The 19,683-nt window shown below is 49.1% G+C and overlaps 2 protein-coding genes across 2 annotated transcripts in view; one reads left to right on the forward strand and one right to left on the reverse strand.

Annotated features, from left to right (window-relative positions):
* Positions 1-19,683, reverse strand: part of HSD17B1 (hydroxysteroid 17-beta dehydrogenase 1) — a 384,740-nt gene that overhangs the window by 75,259 nt on the left and 289,798 nt on the right. The gene's annotated exons all lie outside the window — the stretch shown is intronic.
* LOC120918278 (metaxin-2-like) lies at positions 1,490-2,976 on the forward strand. Its single transcript, XM_040329792.1, has 2 exons — positions 1,490-2,409; positions 2,879-2,976. Exon 1 carries the CDS (start codon positions 1,579-1,581, stop codon positions 2,407-2,409), a length of 831 nt encoding a protein of 276 aa, XP_040185726.1. The 5' UTR covers positions 1,490-1,578; the 3' UTR covers positions 2,879-2,976.

Consider the following 19,683-nt stretch of genomic DNA (forward strand, 5'->3'; position numbering starts at 1 on the left):
CGCGCCAGATCAGATGCAGTACAGCGGCGATGGCGGCCGCGGCTCTCCGGCCTGCCGCTGCTTTTTGAATGGTGACAGGCAGGCAAAAGCGGCCTCAGGGGACTGAATTAAAACGGCCTACCGGGATATTTCCCGGGATCCCGGTAGGCCAGTCCGGCCCTGGGTGGTGGTGGGGTTGGCAGTAAGAGGCAGAGGTCGTGGTGGGGGAGGATGGCATTGGGGATAGGGATAAGATCTGTGGTGGTGAGGGGGGTCAGCACTATTATGTCAATTACTTTGTCAGTCAATTCCTTCCATCGTTGCTACCATGCCTCCAGGGATGCTCCTGTGTCATGGGATCTCCTGCAGAGGGGAGAGCTCCTCCCCCTTCACTATGTTGGTGTCAGCTGGCCAGCTGACTTTCCCTTCCAGCGTCTGACATTTGCTTTCCTTTTTCCTTTTGGCAACCTTCCTCAGCGAACAAACAACCGACCCAACACCCCCCCCCCCCCCGCCGGCGCGCGGTGTAACAAGGTCTCACACCCCTAGATAGCCAGTACGGAACACTGATACTATATTAACCCTAATATCTACATATATAAAAATTTTCCGAAAATCGCATTTCGGATAGAATGATTTTGAATTAGAATAGAAAATAATAGAAAAACAATAGAACAGAAAAGAATAAAATATAATTATCTAAAAATTATTATTATTATTCTATTTTATTATATTCTGTTCTATTGTTTTTCTTGTCTATTCCAAACTTTTCTATTTAAATTCATTATATACGAAATTCGAATTAAGTTTTTATATATATATATTAGGGTTAGGGTTAACCCTAACCCTAATATTTACATATATAACCATTTTCCGAAATTCGAAGTTCATATAGAATGATTTTGAATTAGAATAGAAAAGATTAGAATAGAATAGAAAAGATATATTCTTTTCTATTACTTTCTATTCTAATCTTTTCAAATTCAAATTATTCTATACGAAATATAATTTTTGGAAAATGGTTTTATTTATATATATAAATATATATATATATATATATATATATATATATATATATATATATATATATATATATATAAAAACAATAGAATATAATATATATATATATATATATATATATATATATTATATTTTATTCCATTCTGTTCTATTGGTTTTCTAGTCTATTTTCTATTTAGATTTTTATAATATTTTCTATTCAAACTCAAATTAATTCGATACAAAATTCGAATTTCGGATTTTTATATATATATATATATATATATATATATATATATATATATATATATATATATATATATATATATATATATATATATATATTTAGGGTTAGACCTCGTACACAGGTTAACCAGAGGACAACGGTCTGATGGACTGTTTTCATCGGTCAAAACCAATCGTGTGTGGGCCCCATAGGTTAGTTAACCATTGGTTAAAAAAAAGCCAACTTTCATCGTTCATCGTTACCAGGGATACGGACGGAAGTAATCCCCGGCCAGCCTGTCACCCGCACACACACTTCCTGTTTTTGTGACCTTAACCTTGCATGTGGAGAGAGAGGAGGAATTCCAGACAGCCATGTCTCTGGTTACCGATGCCTTTGTGTCGCAGATCGCAGCCGTGGAACCATGGCCTGAAAATGCTACTCTTTATCAGCCGATGAAAAGTGAACAAGTTCTGCTTTCTAACAATGCATCCTGTCTTGCTGTCCAGGCCTTCTTACAAATGTGCAATCTGCCAGTCCAGGTGGTTTGTAGGGCAAACGCTGAATATATGTCTCCATCTAGAAAATTTCCTTTTATCCATGTTGGGAATCAAGTAATATCAGAACTGGGACCAATAGTACAATTTGTAAAAGCCAAGGGCCATTCCCTCAGTGACGGTTTGGATGACGTCCAGAGAGCAGAGATGAAAGCCTACATGGAACTGGTTAATAACATGCTATTGACAGTAGAGTTATATATTCAGTGGTGTGATGAAGCTACACTAAAGGAGATCACTCAGCCCCAGTATACCTCACCGTATTCATGGCCAGTCAATGCCATCCTAGTTCTTCAAAAGAAATGGGAAATTAAGAGGAAAATGAAAGCCATTGGCTGGGCTGGGAAGACACTGGAACAGGTTTATGAGGATGTTGATCAGTGCTGCCAGGCCTTATCTCAGAGGTTAGGAACCCAGCCCTATTTCTTTAATAAACAACCCACTGAGCTGGATGCTCTGGTATTCGGACATCTGTTCACAATCCTCACCACTCAGCTGACTAACGATGAACTCCATGAAAAAGTCAAGAATTACAGCAACTTGATTTCCTTCTGCCGAAGAATTGAGCAGAACTATTTTGAAGACCACGACAGGGACAGTTCCACTGGTTCTTCCATGAGATTATCCAAAGGTCCAGCACTGCCTTAGGCCTCGTACACACGACCGGATCTATCCGCTGGGATTGATCCGCGGATCAGTTCCAGCGGACAAATCCGGTCGTCTGTACGGCCTAGCGGATATTTATCCGCGGAGATTCCTCCGGCCGATCGATTTCAAGTGGATAGAAATTTCTTAGCATGCTAAGAAATCTATCCGCTTGAATCGTGTCCAGCGGATTGATCCGGTCGTCTGTACAGACTCACCGGATCAATCCGTCTGCTCCCCTCCCTCGCATGCGTCGTAATGATTCGACGCATGCGTGGAAGTACTTACCTTCCAGCGTCGCGCACGTCGCCGCGGCGACGGCACGACACGTCACCGCGGATGTATTCCGCGCGGATTTTGATCCGATGGTGTGTACAAGCCATCGGATCAAAATCCGGAGGAGGAATCTCCGCTGGAAACGGTCCGGCGGACCGTTTCCAGCGGAGATCCCCTCGTGTGTACGGGGCCTTAGAGTTTCTGTTATGTTTTTTGTGGGGGGGCACGTTATGGGAATGAGAATAAAAATGTTTTGTAAAGTTTACTATGTGCATACAAGTGACTGGCCCTTCACATGGCAAACAAAGCACCCTTAGAACCAGACTATGGGCCAGATTCACAAAGAGATACGACGGTGTATCTACAGATACACCATCGTATCTCTGACGTAAACTGGTCCTATCTATGCGCCTGATTCATAGAATCAGTTACGCATAGATAGGGCTAGATCCGACAGTGTTACAATGTGTTACACTGTCGGATCTTTTTTTCAATTTAAAAATGGCGCCGGGGGCGTTCCCGCTGATTTACGATAAATAATATGTAAATCAGCGAGATACGCAAATTCACGAACGTACGCGGACCCGACGCAGTCTTCTTACGACGTTTCCGTAGCGGCGTACCCGTCGTATACTTACCCCTGCTTTCATCAGGCGCAGCCAATGTTAAGTATAGCCGACGTTCCCGCGTCAAATTTACATTTTTTAACGTCGTTTGCGTAAGTCTTTCTCGAATACGGACGGACGTCGTTTACGTAAGCGTCGCAACCACTGACGTCCTAGCGGCGTCAGTGGGAGCAATGCACGCCGGGAAATTTTGCGGACGGCGCCTGCGCATTTAAATCGGCGCGGGAACGCGCCTGATTTAAATAGTACACTCCCCTAGCTGTGGAATTTGAATTCCGCCGGGGGATTTAGGATCCGCCGTTGCAAGTTTGGAGGTAAGTTGTTTGTGAATTAGCCACTTGCCTCCTAAACTTGCGGGAGCGGATCTTAATTCACGTAGAACGAGCGGATCTATAGATCTGCTGCGCTACGTGAATCTGGCCCTATATCTGCATCATAATAAATTTAGGACAACTGAATGAAGAGTACACTTCCTTCTTTTTGATCTTACCCCAAGCCCCTGACCAAGACTTATACAGATGTAGCAAACAGTGGCTTTAATCCCTGACAGCAGAAGAACAAAGGACAGCTCATTTGCATTACACTCCAGGGATCAGTCCCCAAATGCTAGTTACATGATGCAGTAGGGCTAGTTAAACTACTGTTTTCGGGGGTTTAACAAGGATGATCTCAGAAAATCTGTGTGTTTACAAGGTGATTATCCCCTGTAACAGATTAGCATTCCAAAGATTAGAGTGTAAAGTTAATCCAGTTAAGTAACCAACTTCTCTTTTTTCCCTGTTGAGTTTTGCTATAAAAAATGTGTATTATTATTATTGCTTACACTACTTCCTTTGAAACAGAGCCATTTGGTGTCTCTTCCTTTACATCAGGGGTCTCAAAGTACCGGACCGGTTTTAAATGGCCCGCAGGCAGGGCGGGTGCCGCGGAAGTGTAGATCGAGGTGCATGAAGAGTAGCGCAGGAAGCGTCTGTCATAAGTTCACTTGTCTCTCATGTCACACTGCTACTCCCCGGCGGCCCCTCCTCTCTTCTCGTCCATCCCCATTTGCTTGTGACATCATCTGAGATGGACGAAAAGAGAGGGGGCTGCCGGGGAGTAGCAGCGTGACATGAGAGACAAGTGAACTTATGACAGACGCTTCCTGCGCTACTCTGCCTTTGAAGAAAACAACAAGTAAATGCTGACCTGTGCCCTGGTGTGCTCTCATGTGTCCTGATGTGCTGGGCTCTGTACATCAGGGTACCCTGATGTGCCATGTGCCCTGTCCTGATGTGCTGTGCCCCATGTGCCCTGATGTGCTCTCATGTGCCCCATGTTCCCTGATTGTGCCCTGGTGTACTCGTATGTGCCCCATGTGCTTTGATTGTGCCCTGATGTGGCCCATGTACCCTGATGTGCCATGAGGCACATGAGAGCACATCGGGGCACACTGAGGGAACATGGGGCACACCAGGGAACATGGGACACACCAGGGAACATTCGGCACATGAGAGCACATCAGGGCACATGGGGCACAGCACATCAGGACAGGGCACATGGCACATCAGGGTACAGGACATGGCACATCAGGGCACATCAGGACAGGGCACATGGCACATCAGGGTACAGGGCACATGAAACAGCACATCAGGGTACAAAGCCCAGCACATCAGGGCACATGGCACATCAGGGTACAGGGCACATGAAACAGCACATCAGGGTACAAAGCCCAGCACATCAGGGTACATGTGCCCTGTCCTGATGTGCTGTGCCTTGATATGCTCTCATGTGCCCTGATATGCTCTCATGTGCCCCATGTGCCCTGGTGTGCTGGGCTTTGTACCCTGATGTGCTGGGCTTTGTACCCTGATGTGCTGTTTCATGTGCCCTGTACCCTGATGTGCCATGTGCCCTGTCCTGATGTGCCGTGCCCTGATGTGCCATGTCCTGCACTGTGTCATGTGCCCTGTCCTGATATGCCCTGCCCTGATGTGCCGTGCACCCTGATGTGGCCTGTTGTGCTGTACCCCTATGTGCTGTGCTCTGATGTGCCCTGTACCCTGATGTGCTGGGCTTTGTACCCTGATGTGCTGGGCTTTGTACCCTGATGTGCGCTGTGCACTCATGTGTGCTGTGCCCTGTGCCCTGTGCCCTGATGTGCTGTACCCTGATGGTGAGTGGTCAGTGTGCAGTGTAGTGGTCTGCGTTAATAATGCGTTCGCTGACACCAGTACTGTTTTTGAAGTTTGAAAGTTTGCATGCGGCCCCCCATGGGATATGGAAACTTGTCTTGTGGCCCTCAGGTAATTTGAGTTTGAGACCCCTGCTTTACATCTTTTGGAGAGGTTTGCATCAGGTCTGCTTTGTCCAGCATCCTCCTCCTTTTAATCTAAATGTGCTCACACATTAGGTAACCATCACCCAAACATGCCCGTTTCATGAGACTCAGCAGTGACTGGATTATTTTTTTCTGTATCTTCCTATTTCAACATATACTGATGGAATGTGTGTGTGTGTTGTGGAAGGTCTATCTGTTGGGTTAATGTATATGTCTGGGCCAAGTATAAAATAAATATATATTTTGTGCAAAAAAAAAGCCAACTTGCTTTAAATTTAACCGATGGATTCCTAACAGATAGGTCAAAACTGATCGTTAGTAGGCACGACCATCGGTTAAAAATCCACGCATGCTCAGAATCAAGTCGACGCATGCTTGGAAGCATTGAACTTCATTTTTTTCAGCACGTCGTTGTGTTTTGCGTCACCGCGTTCTGACACGATCGGTTATTTAACCGATGGTGTGTGGGCACGACGGACCATCAGTCCGCTTCATCGGTTAACCGACGACAATGGTCCTTCAGACCGTTCTCATCGGATGGACTGATCGTGTGTACAGGGCTTAATGTTTAATCCGAACCCTAATATTTACATATATAACCATTATCCGAAATTCGAATTTCGTATAGAATGATTTTGAATTGGAATAGAAAAGATTAGAATAGAAAATAGAAAATTTGAATTTTGGAAGATGTCATATATATATTCCTTTTCCGCCGGAATAGAGATGAAACGGTCGTGACGCTGTTGGTTTTGTCCTGTGACTTCTGGGGAACCCAAAGGCCGTGGCTGGGCTATAGCCAATTGCTCTGGTTACTTGCCATCTGGTAAGAGGCTCATTATTCTCGGTGGAGGGACCTCACGATTTGTATACATGTCACCGGGTGATTGAAAGATCCATTATTACAGCATTAGCAACTTTCTAAGGAATTATTTTCTTTGAATATCACAACAGTAGCTTCTGCTTATGAGTATAAGGACTCTCTTTGGACTTTCTGCTAATCTCCATTCCTTAAAGGAGAGGTTTATTACTTATATTAGCTTGGCGCGGCTTTTTGTTTGTTTTTGTTTTTTATATATATATATATATATATATATATATATATATATATATATATATATAATTACGGGGCAGATCCACAAAGCACTTACGCTGGCGTATCTCGAGATGCGCGGCGTAAGTGTAAATATACACCGTCGTATCTATGCGCCATATCCACAAAACGAGATACGCCTGAAAAATAGGTTTTTCCGACCGCCGTAATTTTTCTGCGCCGGCGCATCGTGGGCGCAAAAATATGCTGGACGCACCATTGTTTTGCTTTGCAAATGAGGGAGATACGGCGATCCACGAACGTACGCGTGGCCGACGCGGGCTACGCGCGCCGCGCATAGGTCCGGTCTAAAGTTACCCTTCATAAAAGCAGCTTTAACTTTTCACCAGACGTGTGCAGGTCAGCTTCAGCAGCACCGTTAGGGACGATCTGAGCATCCACACTTGCAGGACAACAATCTGTATGCCAACATGCCAGGGGCATCAATGGTCATAGCTATACTACTGGCTTTAGATGCGCGTAGAAGGAGGAGGGCACGGAGGAGGAGGGCACGGGAGAGGATATACCGACCGCGCATAAACGTCTTTGGCATGGGTGAATCGGAGGTGTATCGCATCTTCAGGGCCGGCCTTAGGTGTTCAGGCGCCCTGTGCGAGCTAATCATGTGGCGCCCCCCCAGACCGCTACCCACAGACCGCTACACAATAAACTACCCACAGACCGCTACACAATACACACACTGACCGCTACGCAATACACACACTGACCGCTACACAATACACACACACTGACCGCTACACAATACACACACTGACCGCTACACAATACACACACTGACCGCTACACAATACACACACTGACCGCTACACAATACACACACTGACCGCTACACAATACACACACTGACCGCTACACAATAAACTACCCACAGACCGCTACACAATACACACACTGACCGCTACACAATACACACACTGACCGCTACACAATACACACACTGACCGCTACACAATAAACTACCCACAGACCGCTACACAATACACACACTGACCGCTACGCAATACACACACACTGACCGCTACACAATACACACACACTGACCGCTACACAATACACACACACTGACCGCTACACAATACACACACACTGACCGCTACACAATACACACACTGACCGCTACACGATACACACACTGACCGCTACACAATAAACTACCCACAGACCGCTATACAATACACACAGACCACTACACAATAAACTACCCACAGACCATTACACAATAAACAACCCACAGACCGCTATACAATACACACTGACTGCTACACAAGGCCCAGCATTTTACTATAGGAGGCATTGGTGGACTACAAGGCCCAGCATTTTACTATAGGGGGCTCTGGTGGACTACAAGGCCCAGCATTTTACTATAGGGGGCTCTGGTGGACTACAAGGCCCAGCATTTTACTATAGGGGGCTCTGGTGGACTACAAGGCCCAGCATTTTACTATAGGGGCATTGGTGGACTACAAGGCCCAGCATTTTACTATAGGGGCATTGGTGGACTACAAGGCCCAGCATTTTACTATAGGGGCATTGGTGGACTACAATGCCCAGCATTTTACTATAGGGGGCTCTGGTGGACTACAAGGCCCAGCATTTTACTTTAGGAGGCATTGGTGGACTACAATGACCAGCATTTTAGTCCCACCAATGCCTCCTATAGTAAAATGCTGGGCCTTGTAGTCCACCAGAGCCCCCTATAGTAAAATGCTGGGCCTTGTAGTCCACCAGAGCCCCCTATAGTAAAATGCTGGGCCTTGTAGTCCACCAGAGCCCCTATAGTAAAAGGCCCAGCATTTTACTATGGAGGCATCACACAGGACGTTACACACTGACTTTCTGGCTGCTCCCTCCCTCTCCCCAGACCAATACCTACTCCCTCGGGGGGGTGACACAGAGGAGGGGGGGTAAACTGACCTGGCAGATGAGCCCTCAGGAGATGCACATCGGGAGGCAGGACTCCAGGAGCAAGCAGGCACGATCATTGAATCCACAGTGCAGCTCCGCCCCCGCCTCCACACATGACCAGCACCAGCTCAGCATGGCCATTCACAAACCCCCATGTCTGCTTCCTGGCATGCCCCGCCCCGCCCATCGCACATGGCCCGTTCGGCCAATCACAGAGCACCCACTGGCTCAAAGCACATCGCATATCGTGACAGCGATAGCGAGTGGAGAAATCCGGCTGCTACTGGCCACAGGACTCAACAGGCACGGCGCCCTGTTGCTGATGGCGCCTTGTGCGGGCGCACGACTCGCACAACGCTAAGGCCGGCCCTGCGCATCTTCAGATTCAGCCCTGCTGCCATCCTGGAATTAACCACAACCCTGAAAGATGACATCACCAGCCAGACACACCGCTCACATGCAGTGGAGCCACTGGTCAAGGTACTGGCAACACTCTATTTCCTTGCCAGTGGCTCGTTCCAGCGTACAAGTGGAGCTGTGGCTGGGATGGCACAATCCTCCATTAGCAGATGTGTGCACCATGTTGTCCCTGCAATCCTCAGATGCATGGCCAACCAAATCATCAGACCCACCCAGGAGCATCTGCGGGTGAAGGCAATGCGGGATTTCATCAGAATTGCAGGATTCCCATGCATCGTGGGGGCCATTGATTGCACACATGTGGCACTACGGCCCCCCCATGACACAGAGCACATAAATCGCAATCGGAAGCACTTGCATTCCATCAACGTACATGTGATAGCCGATGCCCAATGCCTCATATGGCACGTCCGTGCCAAACACCCAGGGTCCAGCCACGACAGCTACATATACTGTCAAAGCCCCATCCCAACAGAATTTGAACAGAACATGTACGGGGACAGCTGGCTGGTTGATGAGTGACATGGGTGTCAGGCATGACTGTCCGCCCCCATGATGCAGACCAGTGCTGGGACAAGGCCATTTGGTGCCCAGGGCGAAGATGGCAAACTGCGCCCCCCCCCCCCCCGTTTTTAAGAAAGAATCCATGTTGTTTCTAAAACATGGCTCAAAATAACACAAACAATTTTTTTTTTAATCTGCCATTTTTTATTAACAAAGTGCTGGTCACCTCAGTCAGCCTCCTCCACCAGCACACTGGTGGCAATTGATGGGGCAAACTGGCAGCACACTGGGGGCAAACTGGCAGCACACTGGTGGCAATTGATGGGCACACTGGCAGCACATTGGCGGCAATTGATGGGGAAAACTGGCAACAATTGATGGTTAGTCTGTAACCATCAATTGTTGCCAGTTTGCCCCATCAATTGCCGCCAGTGTGGCTGTGTTTGTGTTATATCCTCTGTGTTGTGAGGGACACAAGACTCTGGTCTGGAACAATGGATGTTTATTCAGTACAGACTGTACACTGCAACATGCATCTCAGGACAATACATATCTCTGCTTCTTACATGTGCTCTCTCTAAGATGGCTACTATGCCCCTTGACCCTTGTCATCACTGCTGGGTGGAGCCAGCCTTAAAGTGCCAGTACATGTGGAACTCTTCAGGTATAACACCTTCCATCCATCCCTAAGAAAAAAACAAAAAAAAAAAACACAACAAAACAATAACAGGCACAAAACATTAACTGATAACTGTCCAATAACAGTCCTCCAAACACAGGAGAATTACGGGACTTCAAGCTTCCAGGAACAGTTGCTGGGTTAATATTTCATCTGATCACTTCCGTCGGCCCCGTCGAAAGTCTCGTAACCGCTCTTGCAACTGAAACCGGTCAGGAGGGCGACAGTGTCGTTGAGGCCGGGCATCCAGCGATTCGGGCCCGGAGGAAACAGGGCTGGCCGGAATGGGTACCGGCACGGCCAAGAAGGGATCCCCCAGCTCAGAGGGTAAACAGACCTCCGGACCAGAGCTGGAGGGCTCTGTTGGAGCTGAGTTCAAAAGTTCAGAGTCCCCACAATCATCAGTCTCTGTGCATCCTGATTCGCTGGGAGCAGATCCTTGAGACACTGGTGGTTCAGCCGGCATCAGGGATTAAGGCAGTTGAGAACGAGGATGCAGTTGGTCCGCATGACGTCTGCAAATGGAACCATCTTCCAGGCGGACCTTGTACATCTTGGGTCCCAAGGTCTCTGCAATGACAGCAGGAAGCCAACAGGTGTTGGAAGCCCCATAAGATCGGGCCCATACCTTTTGTTGGGCTGTGAATCGGGGGAGCTCGTTGTGTTTGACCATTTTGTCTTGGGACTGTAGTACATGTTCCTGGACTGTTTGAGGACGGAGCATATCCAAAACAGTCCATGGCTGCCGCCCCAGAAGGAGTTCTGCTGGAGTTTTCCCAGTGGTTGCATGTGGTGTGTTTCTGTAAGCAGAAAGGAAGGAGTCCAGCTGCTGGGGTGACAGGGACTGTTGTTTACTTGCAGCCACTGTAGCTTTGAAATAGCGTTTGAAAGTCTGCACAAACCGCTCTGCTTGACCATTTGTAGCCGGGTGGTAAGGTGCGGTCAACTTGTGCTTGATGTTGTGGGCAGTCAGGAAACGCTGAAACTCCTGACTGGTGAATTGTGCACCGTTGTCTGTGACGATTTCTCTGGGGTATCCAAACGTAGCAGCGAGATGTAACAGTATGGAAACCGTTGCCTTAGTTGTTGGCTGAGTAACAGGAATGACCTCAGGCCACTTTGAATGGGCGGGTCTCTTGCCGTTTGTGCACATCCAGCACAAGCATTCACATATGTTGTGATATCTGAGTCTAGGTTTGGCCACCACACATAGCCTCTGGCCTTTTGTTTCATACGTGTGCTCCCGGGATGACCAGTATGTAGCAAGTCCAGAATGTGTCTCCGGAGGGTCTGTGGAATGATCACTCGGTCTCCCCATAAAACACAGTTGCCAGCCACAGTTAATTCCATACGCCTACGGAAATAAGGTTCATACTCCTGTGTGACAGTTGCAGGCCAACCGCACCGTACCCAGGAGAGTATTGTTTTCAGAAAGGTATCCTTGGTTGTATGGGCTGCTATCTCCCCAGAAGACAAGAAGGACAGGCTGGTGTAACGACAACTCTTGACCGGTGGAGAAGAGTCCATGGACCTCCCTGTCAGTCGGGACATTGCGTCCGCATTAGCATTGGCATCATGACCACGATACTGAATTTTGTAGCTGTATGCCCCCAAGAATAGGGCATAGCGTTGGAGGCGGGCCGCAGTAGTCTGGGAGATGCCTTTGTCAGGGCTAAAGATCTGAAGGAGTGGTTTATGGTCCGTCAGTATAGTGAATTCCCTACCATACAGGTAAAGATGAAACTTCTTAATTGCCCATATCAGCGCAAGAGCCTCTTTGTCAATGTGTGAGTAATTGCTTTCTGCTTTTGTCAAAGACCTGGAGGCAAATGCCACTGGTTTTTCTGACCCATCTGGTAAGATGTGAGATAGTACCGCCCCCAGAACATAGGGTGAGGCATCACAAGCCAAGGTGAGAGGCTTCTGGAGGTCATAGTGCACGAGCATGCGTGACGCCAACAGCTTCCGCTTAGAAACTTCAAAAGCCGACCAGTCCCATCTGGAGTGTTTCTCCAAAAGCTTGTTCAACGGAAACAAGGTGTGTGCCAGATCTGGCAGGAATTTGTGGTAATAGTTCAGCAAGCCAAGGTATGATCGCAGCTGCTGGACATTGGTTGGGGCTGGAGCTTTGACTAAAGCATCAACCTTGGCTTCCGTGGTGTGTATACCTTCTGCATCCACAAGGTGGCCACAAAACTCCAATTTAGGCACCATGCATTGGCATTTTGCTAAGTTCACTTTTAGACCTTGTTCTTGGAGTCTCGCCAACACAAGCTCCACATTCTGCTTGTGTTCCTGGTCGGTCCGTCCTGTAATGAGCATGTCATCTAGCAGGCACTGAGTGAAAGGAATGTCCGCCAAAATCTCGTCCATTTTTCGTTGCCAAATGGCTGGGGCAGAGGCTACCCCAAACACCATCCGATTATATTGATACAGTCCCTTGTGGGTGTTGATGGTCAGAAACTTGCGGGAAGAAGGATGGACCTCAAACTGTAAATATGCTTGTTTGAGATCAAGCTTGGTGAACTTTTGACCTCCTGCAAGAGAGGCAAAAATGTCATCTACTCTGGGTAGGGGATACTGGTCTATTTCCAGTTGAGAGTTCAGTGCCATGCGGAAATCGCCACAAATGCGCAAGTCCCCATTCGATTTCTTTACCGGTACAACTGGTGATGCCCACTCGCTGTGCTCTACCTTTGAGATGACACCTTGTTCCTCCAGCCGACTTAGTTCTGCTTCCACACCTGCTCGGAGTGCGAAAGGTACTGTCCGAGCTTTGAAGAACTTAGGCTGAGCGTTGGGTTTCAGCTTGAGTCTCACACAGTCATGCTTTATTTTTCCCAACTGGTCATCAAAAATATTTGGGAACCGCTGCTTCAGGGACACCACCCATCCCTCATTATCTCCTAATGGAATTGTAACGGTGTTACAGGGACTTATGGCGATGTCTGGCATACCAAAGTGAGCAATCCAGTCTCTCCCAAATAGAGGGGGTCCCCCATTTTCTAGCATATATAATGGCAGTCTCTTTGTCTGACCCTTGTACAATACCTTTACTTTTGCGTAACCCAGTGGGTGAAGTATCTGTTTTGAGTATGTCTGCAGTTTGATTGGTGTTGGGCGGACAGTTTTTCGGGTCTGAAGTTGTCTCCATTGTTTCTGGGTGATAACTGAAACTGCTGCTCCTGTGTCTACATCCATCTTGAGTCTCTTTCCCTCAATGGTTACATCTACAGTCATTGCGGAGGGTGCTGAATGCATATGATGTATGTCTAACCTGTGGAGCACTTCCTCATCCTCTGACTCAGATGATGATGTATATCTTCCCACCATATATGTCTTTGTCTTGGGGTTCAGAGGTTGTTTATCTCGCACCTTCTTGCTACGGCAAACTCGTTTCAGAAGGCCGGTCCTACCGCAATTATGACAGGTCTGATCCTTAAACCGGCAGACTTTGTGGTCATGGTCTGTATTCCCACAATGGTAGCAAGCTGATTCCCGGCTTGGTGGGGGTCTGTATTTCCAGTTTGCAGCAGTTGACTTGACTGCTGTTCTGAAAACTTCCTGCTTCACCTCTTCCCTTCTGCTCTGGGGGTTCAATTCCTCTGTATCTTTCACAGCCATTTCCATCACTGAAGCTATCTCAATTGCCTTTGTAAGGGTAAGGTCTTTCTCTGTTAACAGTCTCTTTTGTGTTGACTCACAACTCAGTCCCATAACAAACTTATCTCTCAGTGCAGTAGGTAGGTAGTCCCCAAAAGAACAGGTAGAGGCTAGTCTGCGAAGGGCGAGCACATAAACTTTAATCTCTTCACCTGTCTGCTGCTGCCTCTGATAGAATCGAAATCTTTCTGCAATTTCTAATGGTTTAGGATGGAAGTGATCCTCTAGCAGTGTCAGCAGCTCTGCCACTGTCTTAGCTGCTGGTTTTACAGGGGAAAGCATATCCCTCAGAGTGTCATATGTTTTGGCCCCAACCACTGTCAGAAACACTGCTACTTGCCTGTTGTCTGGGATGGCATTTGCACTGAAATACTGTTCCAGTCTCTCAACCCAGGAACTCCAGGATGTCTGTTCTCCATCAAACTCACTTAATGTCCCGATTAATGACATTTTCCTGCTGGGATCTGTGATTGCTTTAATCCAGGTGACAATCCACAATGTCTTTGTCCCTCTCTCAGACTGATAGACACTTTGTAAATCCCATCCTCGTCGCCACTGTTATATCCTCTGTGTTGTGAGGGACACAAGACTCTGGTCTGGAACAATGGATGTTTATTCAGTACAGACTGTACACTGCAACATGCATCTCAGGACAATACATATCTCTGCTTCTTACATGTGCTCTCTCTAAGATGGCTACTATGCCCCTTGACCCTTGTCATCACTGCTGGGTGGAGCCAGCCTTAAAGTGCCAGTACATGTGGAACTCTTCAGGTATAACAGTTTGATGGCACAGCTGAGTGGCTGTGTTTGATGGCACAGTGGCTGTGTTTGATGGGCACAGTGGCTGCGTTTGATGGGCACAGTGGCTGCGTTGATTGCAATTGATGGGCACACTGGCGGCAATTGATGGGCACACTGGTGGCAATTGATGGGCACACTGGCAGCAATTGATGGGGCAAACTGGCAACAATTGATGGTGTGATGGCACAGTGGCTGCGTGTGATGGGCACAGTGGCTGCGTGTGATGGGCACAGTGGCGACAATTGATGGCTCAGTGGCTGCGTGTGTTGGCACAGTGGCTGCATGTGGTGGCACAATGGCTGCGTTTGGTGGCATAGTGAGGCTGCAATTGATGTTTTTTTTTTGCTAGTCTGAGAAGGCATGGCTCAAAATAACACAAAAACACAAAGTGCTGATCACCTCAGTCAGCTTACCCCCCCCCCCCCCCAATACAGCCATTTAATTACTTGCTTTAACAGGTTCTGTTCTGTTCTGCTTACTTTTTAGTAGTCCGTAGTCTTCTTTGCAGTACTATAGCGTAACGCACTAAACATTTTTGGTTGGGGGGCGTGGCCAAGATGGCGGACTGAGCGGACGTGTTTCCTGAGCTCTCCTGGAGTGTGATCCGTGCAATAGCTCTTTTCCACTGCCTGGGCCTGCTTGCGGGGCTCCGTGGTGCTCTTGATGCCGCCTAAAGCCTTTGGGAGTCAGAATAAGCCCAAGAAGCTGAAGTTCCCGGCGTATATCCCAGAGGATACGACTTTTTGTACTGACGGCCTGCCGTCTCCTGCACGCATCTGCAATATGGCGTCGCAGATGGACCACGAGGTGGGCCCGGCTCTGCCCCCACCTGGCATCCCTGAAGTGATGGCGGCTATCACGTTGTGTCAGGCGGTCCTGACTAACAAGATTGAGGAAGTCCAGCTGGACGTAAGCCTCATCAGACAGGACTTTGATAAGATCCGATCCCGGGTGTCGGAGGTGGAGCACCGGCTGAGCGAGACGGAGGACGCGTGTCGGGTCACGATGCTTCTATCAGGGCCCTGCAGTCTAAGGTCAAAGCCCTCGAGTATCGTGCGGAGGACGCCGAAAATAGAAGCCGCCGCAACAACCTAAGGATCGTGGGTCTGCCGGAGGGAGTGGAGGGTCGTGCCCCGGCTCAGTTCGCGGAGGAGCTCTTTCGCTCGTTGTTACCGGCGGCCCAACTGTCGCCGTACTTTGCGGTGGAGTGTGCTCACAGGGTCCCCCCTAGGCCCGGTCCTGAAGGGTCTCCCCCTCGCACGTTTATTCTCCGGCTGCTGAACTTTAGGGACCGGGATGAGCTGCTCAGAGCCTCCCGCGCTGCTGGGGAGCTGCCGTACCGGAATGTCCAGCTGATGCTTTTCCCGGACTACACAATGGAAACCCAGAGGCAACGCCGCTCCTTTGATGCAGTCAAAGCGGCTCTCCGATGCAAGGGGGTCAAATATAGTGTGTTGTTCCCTGTGAAGCTGCGTGTGGTGGACGGCGAGACGGTGCACTTCTTCACTTCTCCAAGGGATGCCTCTGCCTGGCTCGAGACCCTGAACTGAACCCCCCCCTTTGTGACTATTTACTTGGGATTGCGTGGCCCGGTCATCTACCCGTGAGTACTGTCTGAGACTGCCTGTGGATTCATGCTACTCATGTTTGCTGTTAGTGACACTTTGACATGTCAGTGTGGCTGTGGTGGGGTGTTTGTGCTGGATTTTCTGGCGGAGACCTATTGCCCCCTGCCTGTCACCCCCACCTGGCGTTGCTCTGACTGCCCTGTTCCACTCGGGTGGATGACCCTCTCCCGCCCACCGTCGGGTGCCATGTTGGGCGCCGCTGGGGGTTGCTGACAGCCCCTGGATACTGCCCGCAATCCCTGTGTTTTCTGTTCCTGCAACGTTCAGACTGTTCAAGTGTGTGCCCCTGCCCAGGCAGGTGAAACTTTCCCAAACTAATCATTCGTCTTGCATCACTCCAGGGTTATTGGGGAGAGACTTGTGTTACCCTTTTCTTTTCCCTTCCGCTCTGTACAAGGGCGGTGCATTGTTGTCCAACTCTGACTACACGTTCCCCAACTTTTTGTTTCTGTTTATAGACTATGGGGTTGGTGGGGTTCAAGTGCTCCTTACTGTTCCGAGGTGCACGGGGTGGGGGGTGGGGGGTAGGGCTGTTTTCCCGCCATGGTTTGGCTGGATGGTTTACTGGGTTTTCTCTAATTAAGGTTGGTTGGTCTATGCTCTTTATACTTGTTATTATGTATGTGTGCACATTGAGATACTGTCACGTACCCGGTGGGTTGGCCGGATCTGGCGGACCGGGGCTGGGTGCGCTTGCGTCCCCCTGGTGTGTCGGCTCCGGCTGGCGTGGTTGTGGGTTGGACTTTGCCACGTTCTCTGACATCCCATATGGCTAAGTGTAAGGTGATTTCATGGAATGTGCGGGGACTTAACTCGGCAGTGAAACGTTCTCTGGTTATGAATTGCCTAAGGAAGCTCCACCCTCAGGTGTGTATCCTACAGGAGACACATCTGATGGGCTCCCGTATCCTGAGTTTAAAGCGGGCATGGGTCGGAGCACACTACCTTGCGACATACTCTAACTATGCCCGTGGTGTCAGTGTGCTGGTACACAGATCCCTCCCCTTTCAGCTCCTGGATGTTAAACTGGACCCGGGTGGGAGATATGTGCTGCTGCATGCCTTGGACTCGGGGATTCCTCTTGTGATGGTGGGCGTTTATCTGCCCCCCCCCTGCGGACTTAGATGTCCTCCACTCTATTATGCAAATGGTTACTATGTATAATGTTGATGATGTGCTAATTGTGGGAGACTTTAGTCTGGTTATGTCCAGGGATCTGGACAGGTTACATGCCTCTGGCCCGCAACAACATGGCCTCGCCAATTGGGCGGACGCATTCCATATGACGGATCTCTGGCGGCAGCTGCATCCCTCCACCAGGGCTTACACTTGTCTGTCTACCACTTACCGGACTATGTCCCGCATCGAATTGGCGTTTGCCTCCCCTAAGCTGCTGAGGAGGGTAGTTGATGTGGAGATCCTCTCTAGAGGTATCTCGGATCATGCTCCGGTATCTGTCACTATTCAGTTGTCTCGGGTGGAGGGTGTGCGCCTGATGAGATTATCCAAGTATTGGATCATGGACCCTGGGATTCAGGAGGAGATGCCGGAGGCCCTTTGTGCCTTCTGGCTGGAGAATGAGGGTTCTGTGGACCCCCTGGTGGAATGGGATGCTTTCAAGTCATGGCTGAGGGGTGACTTTACGGCTCGTGTGGCGGTGCGCAAGCGGGAGTCGGTGCAGTCTCTGAGGGATCATGAGGAGAGGGCAAGATTGAGGGAGGCGGAATATGTACGCTCGCCGGACTCGGAGCACTACGGGCCCTGGAGCGATGCCCTAAGAGACCTTTCCCTAGTCAGGGTGGACCTCACCAAGAAGTCCATGCTAGAGAGTGCCCAGCGGGTGTTTGAATATGGAGACAAGAATGGTCGTCTGTTGGCCTGGCTTGCCAGGGGGCAGCGGCCTATGACTCATGTGGGGAGGCTGCGTGACCGGGATGGGGGGTTGCTTACGTCCCCCGGGGATATAGGTGCTAGGTTCCTGGAGTTCTACCAGTCCTTGTACTCTACTAGGGTAACTTACACTACTGCAGAGCTGCTTTGTTATATGGATCGGATCTCCCTTCCCTCCTTGACTGAGGCGCAATTCAACTTCCTAGATTCTGACATCTCCCTGGAAAAGGTACAGGTGGCCCTAAACTCTATGCAGTCCGGGAAGACCCCCGGCCCGGATGGTATTCCAATCGAGTTCTACTCAGTGCACCAGGAGCTTATTGCTCCTAGGCTCACCTCTCTACTGAAGCGGTCTTTCTCTTTAGGGTCTCTTCCTGATTCAATGTCTGACGCGATTGTGGTGTTGGTGCCCAAACCTGGTAAGGATCCTGAAGAGTGTGCCTCATATAGGCCTATCTCGCTTATTAATGCGGACGCCAAACTCCTTGCTAAGCTTTTGGCTATTAGGCTGGCCACTGTGATAGAAGATTTGATACATGTGGATCAGACCTGGTTCATGCCCGGGAAGGGCACCGACATCAACATTCGTCGCCTGTTCTTGAATCTGGATGCTCCGCATGATAACGGGGGAACCCGAGTCGTGGCCTCTCTCGACGCTGAGAAGGCCTTCGACTCTGTGGAGTGGGACTATCTGTGGGAGGTACTGCGTAGATTTGGTTTCGGTCCTAAATTTCTTCAATGGCTCCAGATGCTTTATAGGTCCCCCCGGGCTAGGATTCGTGTAAATGACTATCTGTCTGATTATTTCCCCCTCCGGAGGGGAACCCGGCAGGGATGCCCCTTGTCACCTAGCCTGTTCGCCCTGGCTCTTGAGCCGCTGGCAGTTATGGTCAGGGACTCTGACCGTGTACTTGGCCTCCGGGTTGGCCCTCTGGAGGAGAAAATATCCTTATATGCGGATGACACTCTCCTGTATCTCCATGATCCAGTTGACTCCCTGTCCTCGGCGCTGGAGATATTTGATGAATTTGGTAAGTACTCTGGGGTACGTATTAATTGGACTAAGTCTGTGCTCTTCCCGCTAGATGCGAGGGCTAAAGAGGTGTCTTCGCAGTCACAGCTACAATGGGTCGAAGAGTTTGTGTACTTGGGGGTGAGGGTTTCCCGAGATCTTCAGTCCTACTACCGACTCAATTTGAGGCCGGTGGTGGATAGACTTAAGGAACACTGCTCGCGCTGAAGTAAGTTACCATTGAACCTCCTTGGTCGCATAAATGTTCTGAAGATGATTTTTTTTCCCAAATTTAACTATTTTTTCAGGAATTGCCCTGTGTGGTTGGCTCACTCTTTTTTTCGGGACTTGGATAGCTGTATTGGCTCTTTTCTGTGGCGGGGCTCGTCCCCTCGGTTGGCCAGATCCACCCTTCAGCTACCTGTTGGTTTCGGGG

Source organism: Rana temporaria, chromosome 12 (assembly GCF_905171775.1).
Source record: "Rana temporaria chromosome 12, aRanTem1.1, whole genome shotgun sequence".
In the NCBI taxonomy this organism is placed as follows: Eukaryota; Metazoa; Chordata; class Amphibia; order Anura; family Ranidae; genus Rana; species Rana temporaria.

Coding starts and splice junctions, on each gene's coding strand:
- LOC120918278 (XM_040329792.1), top strand. CDS start 1,579: ATGTCTCTGGTTACCGATGCCTTTGTGTCGCAGATCGCAGCCGTGGAA.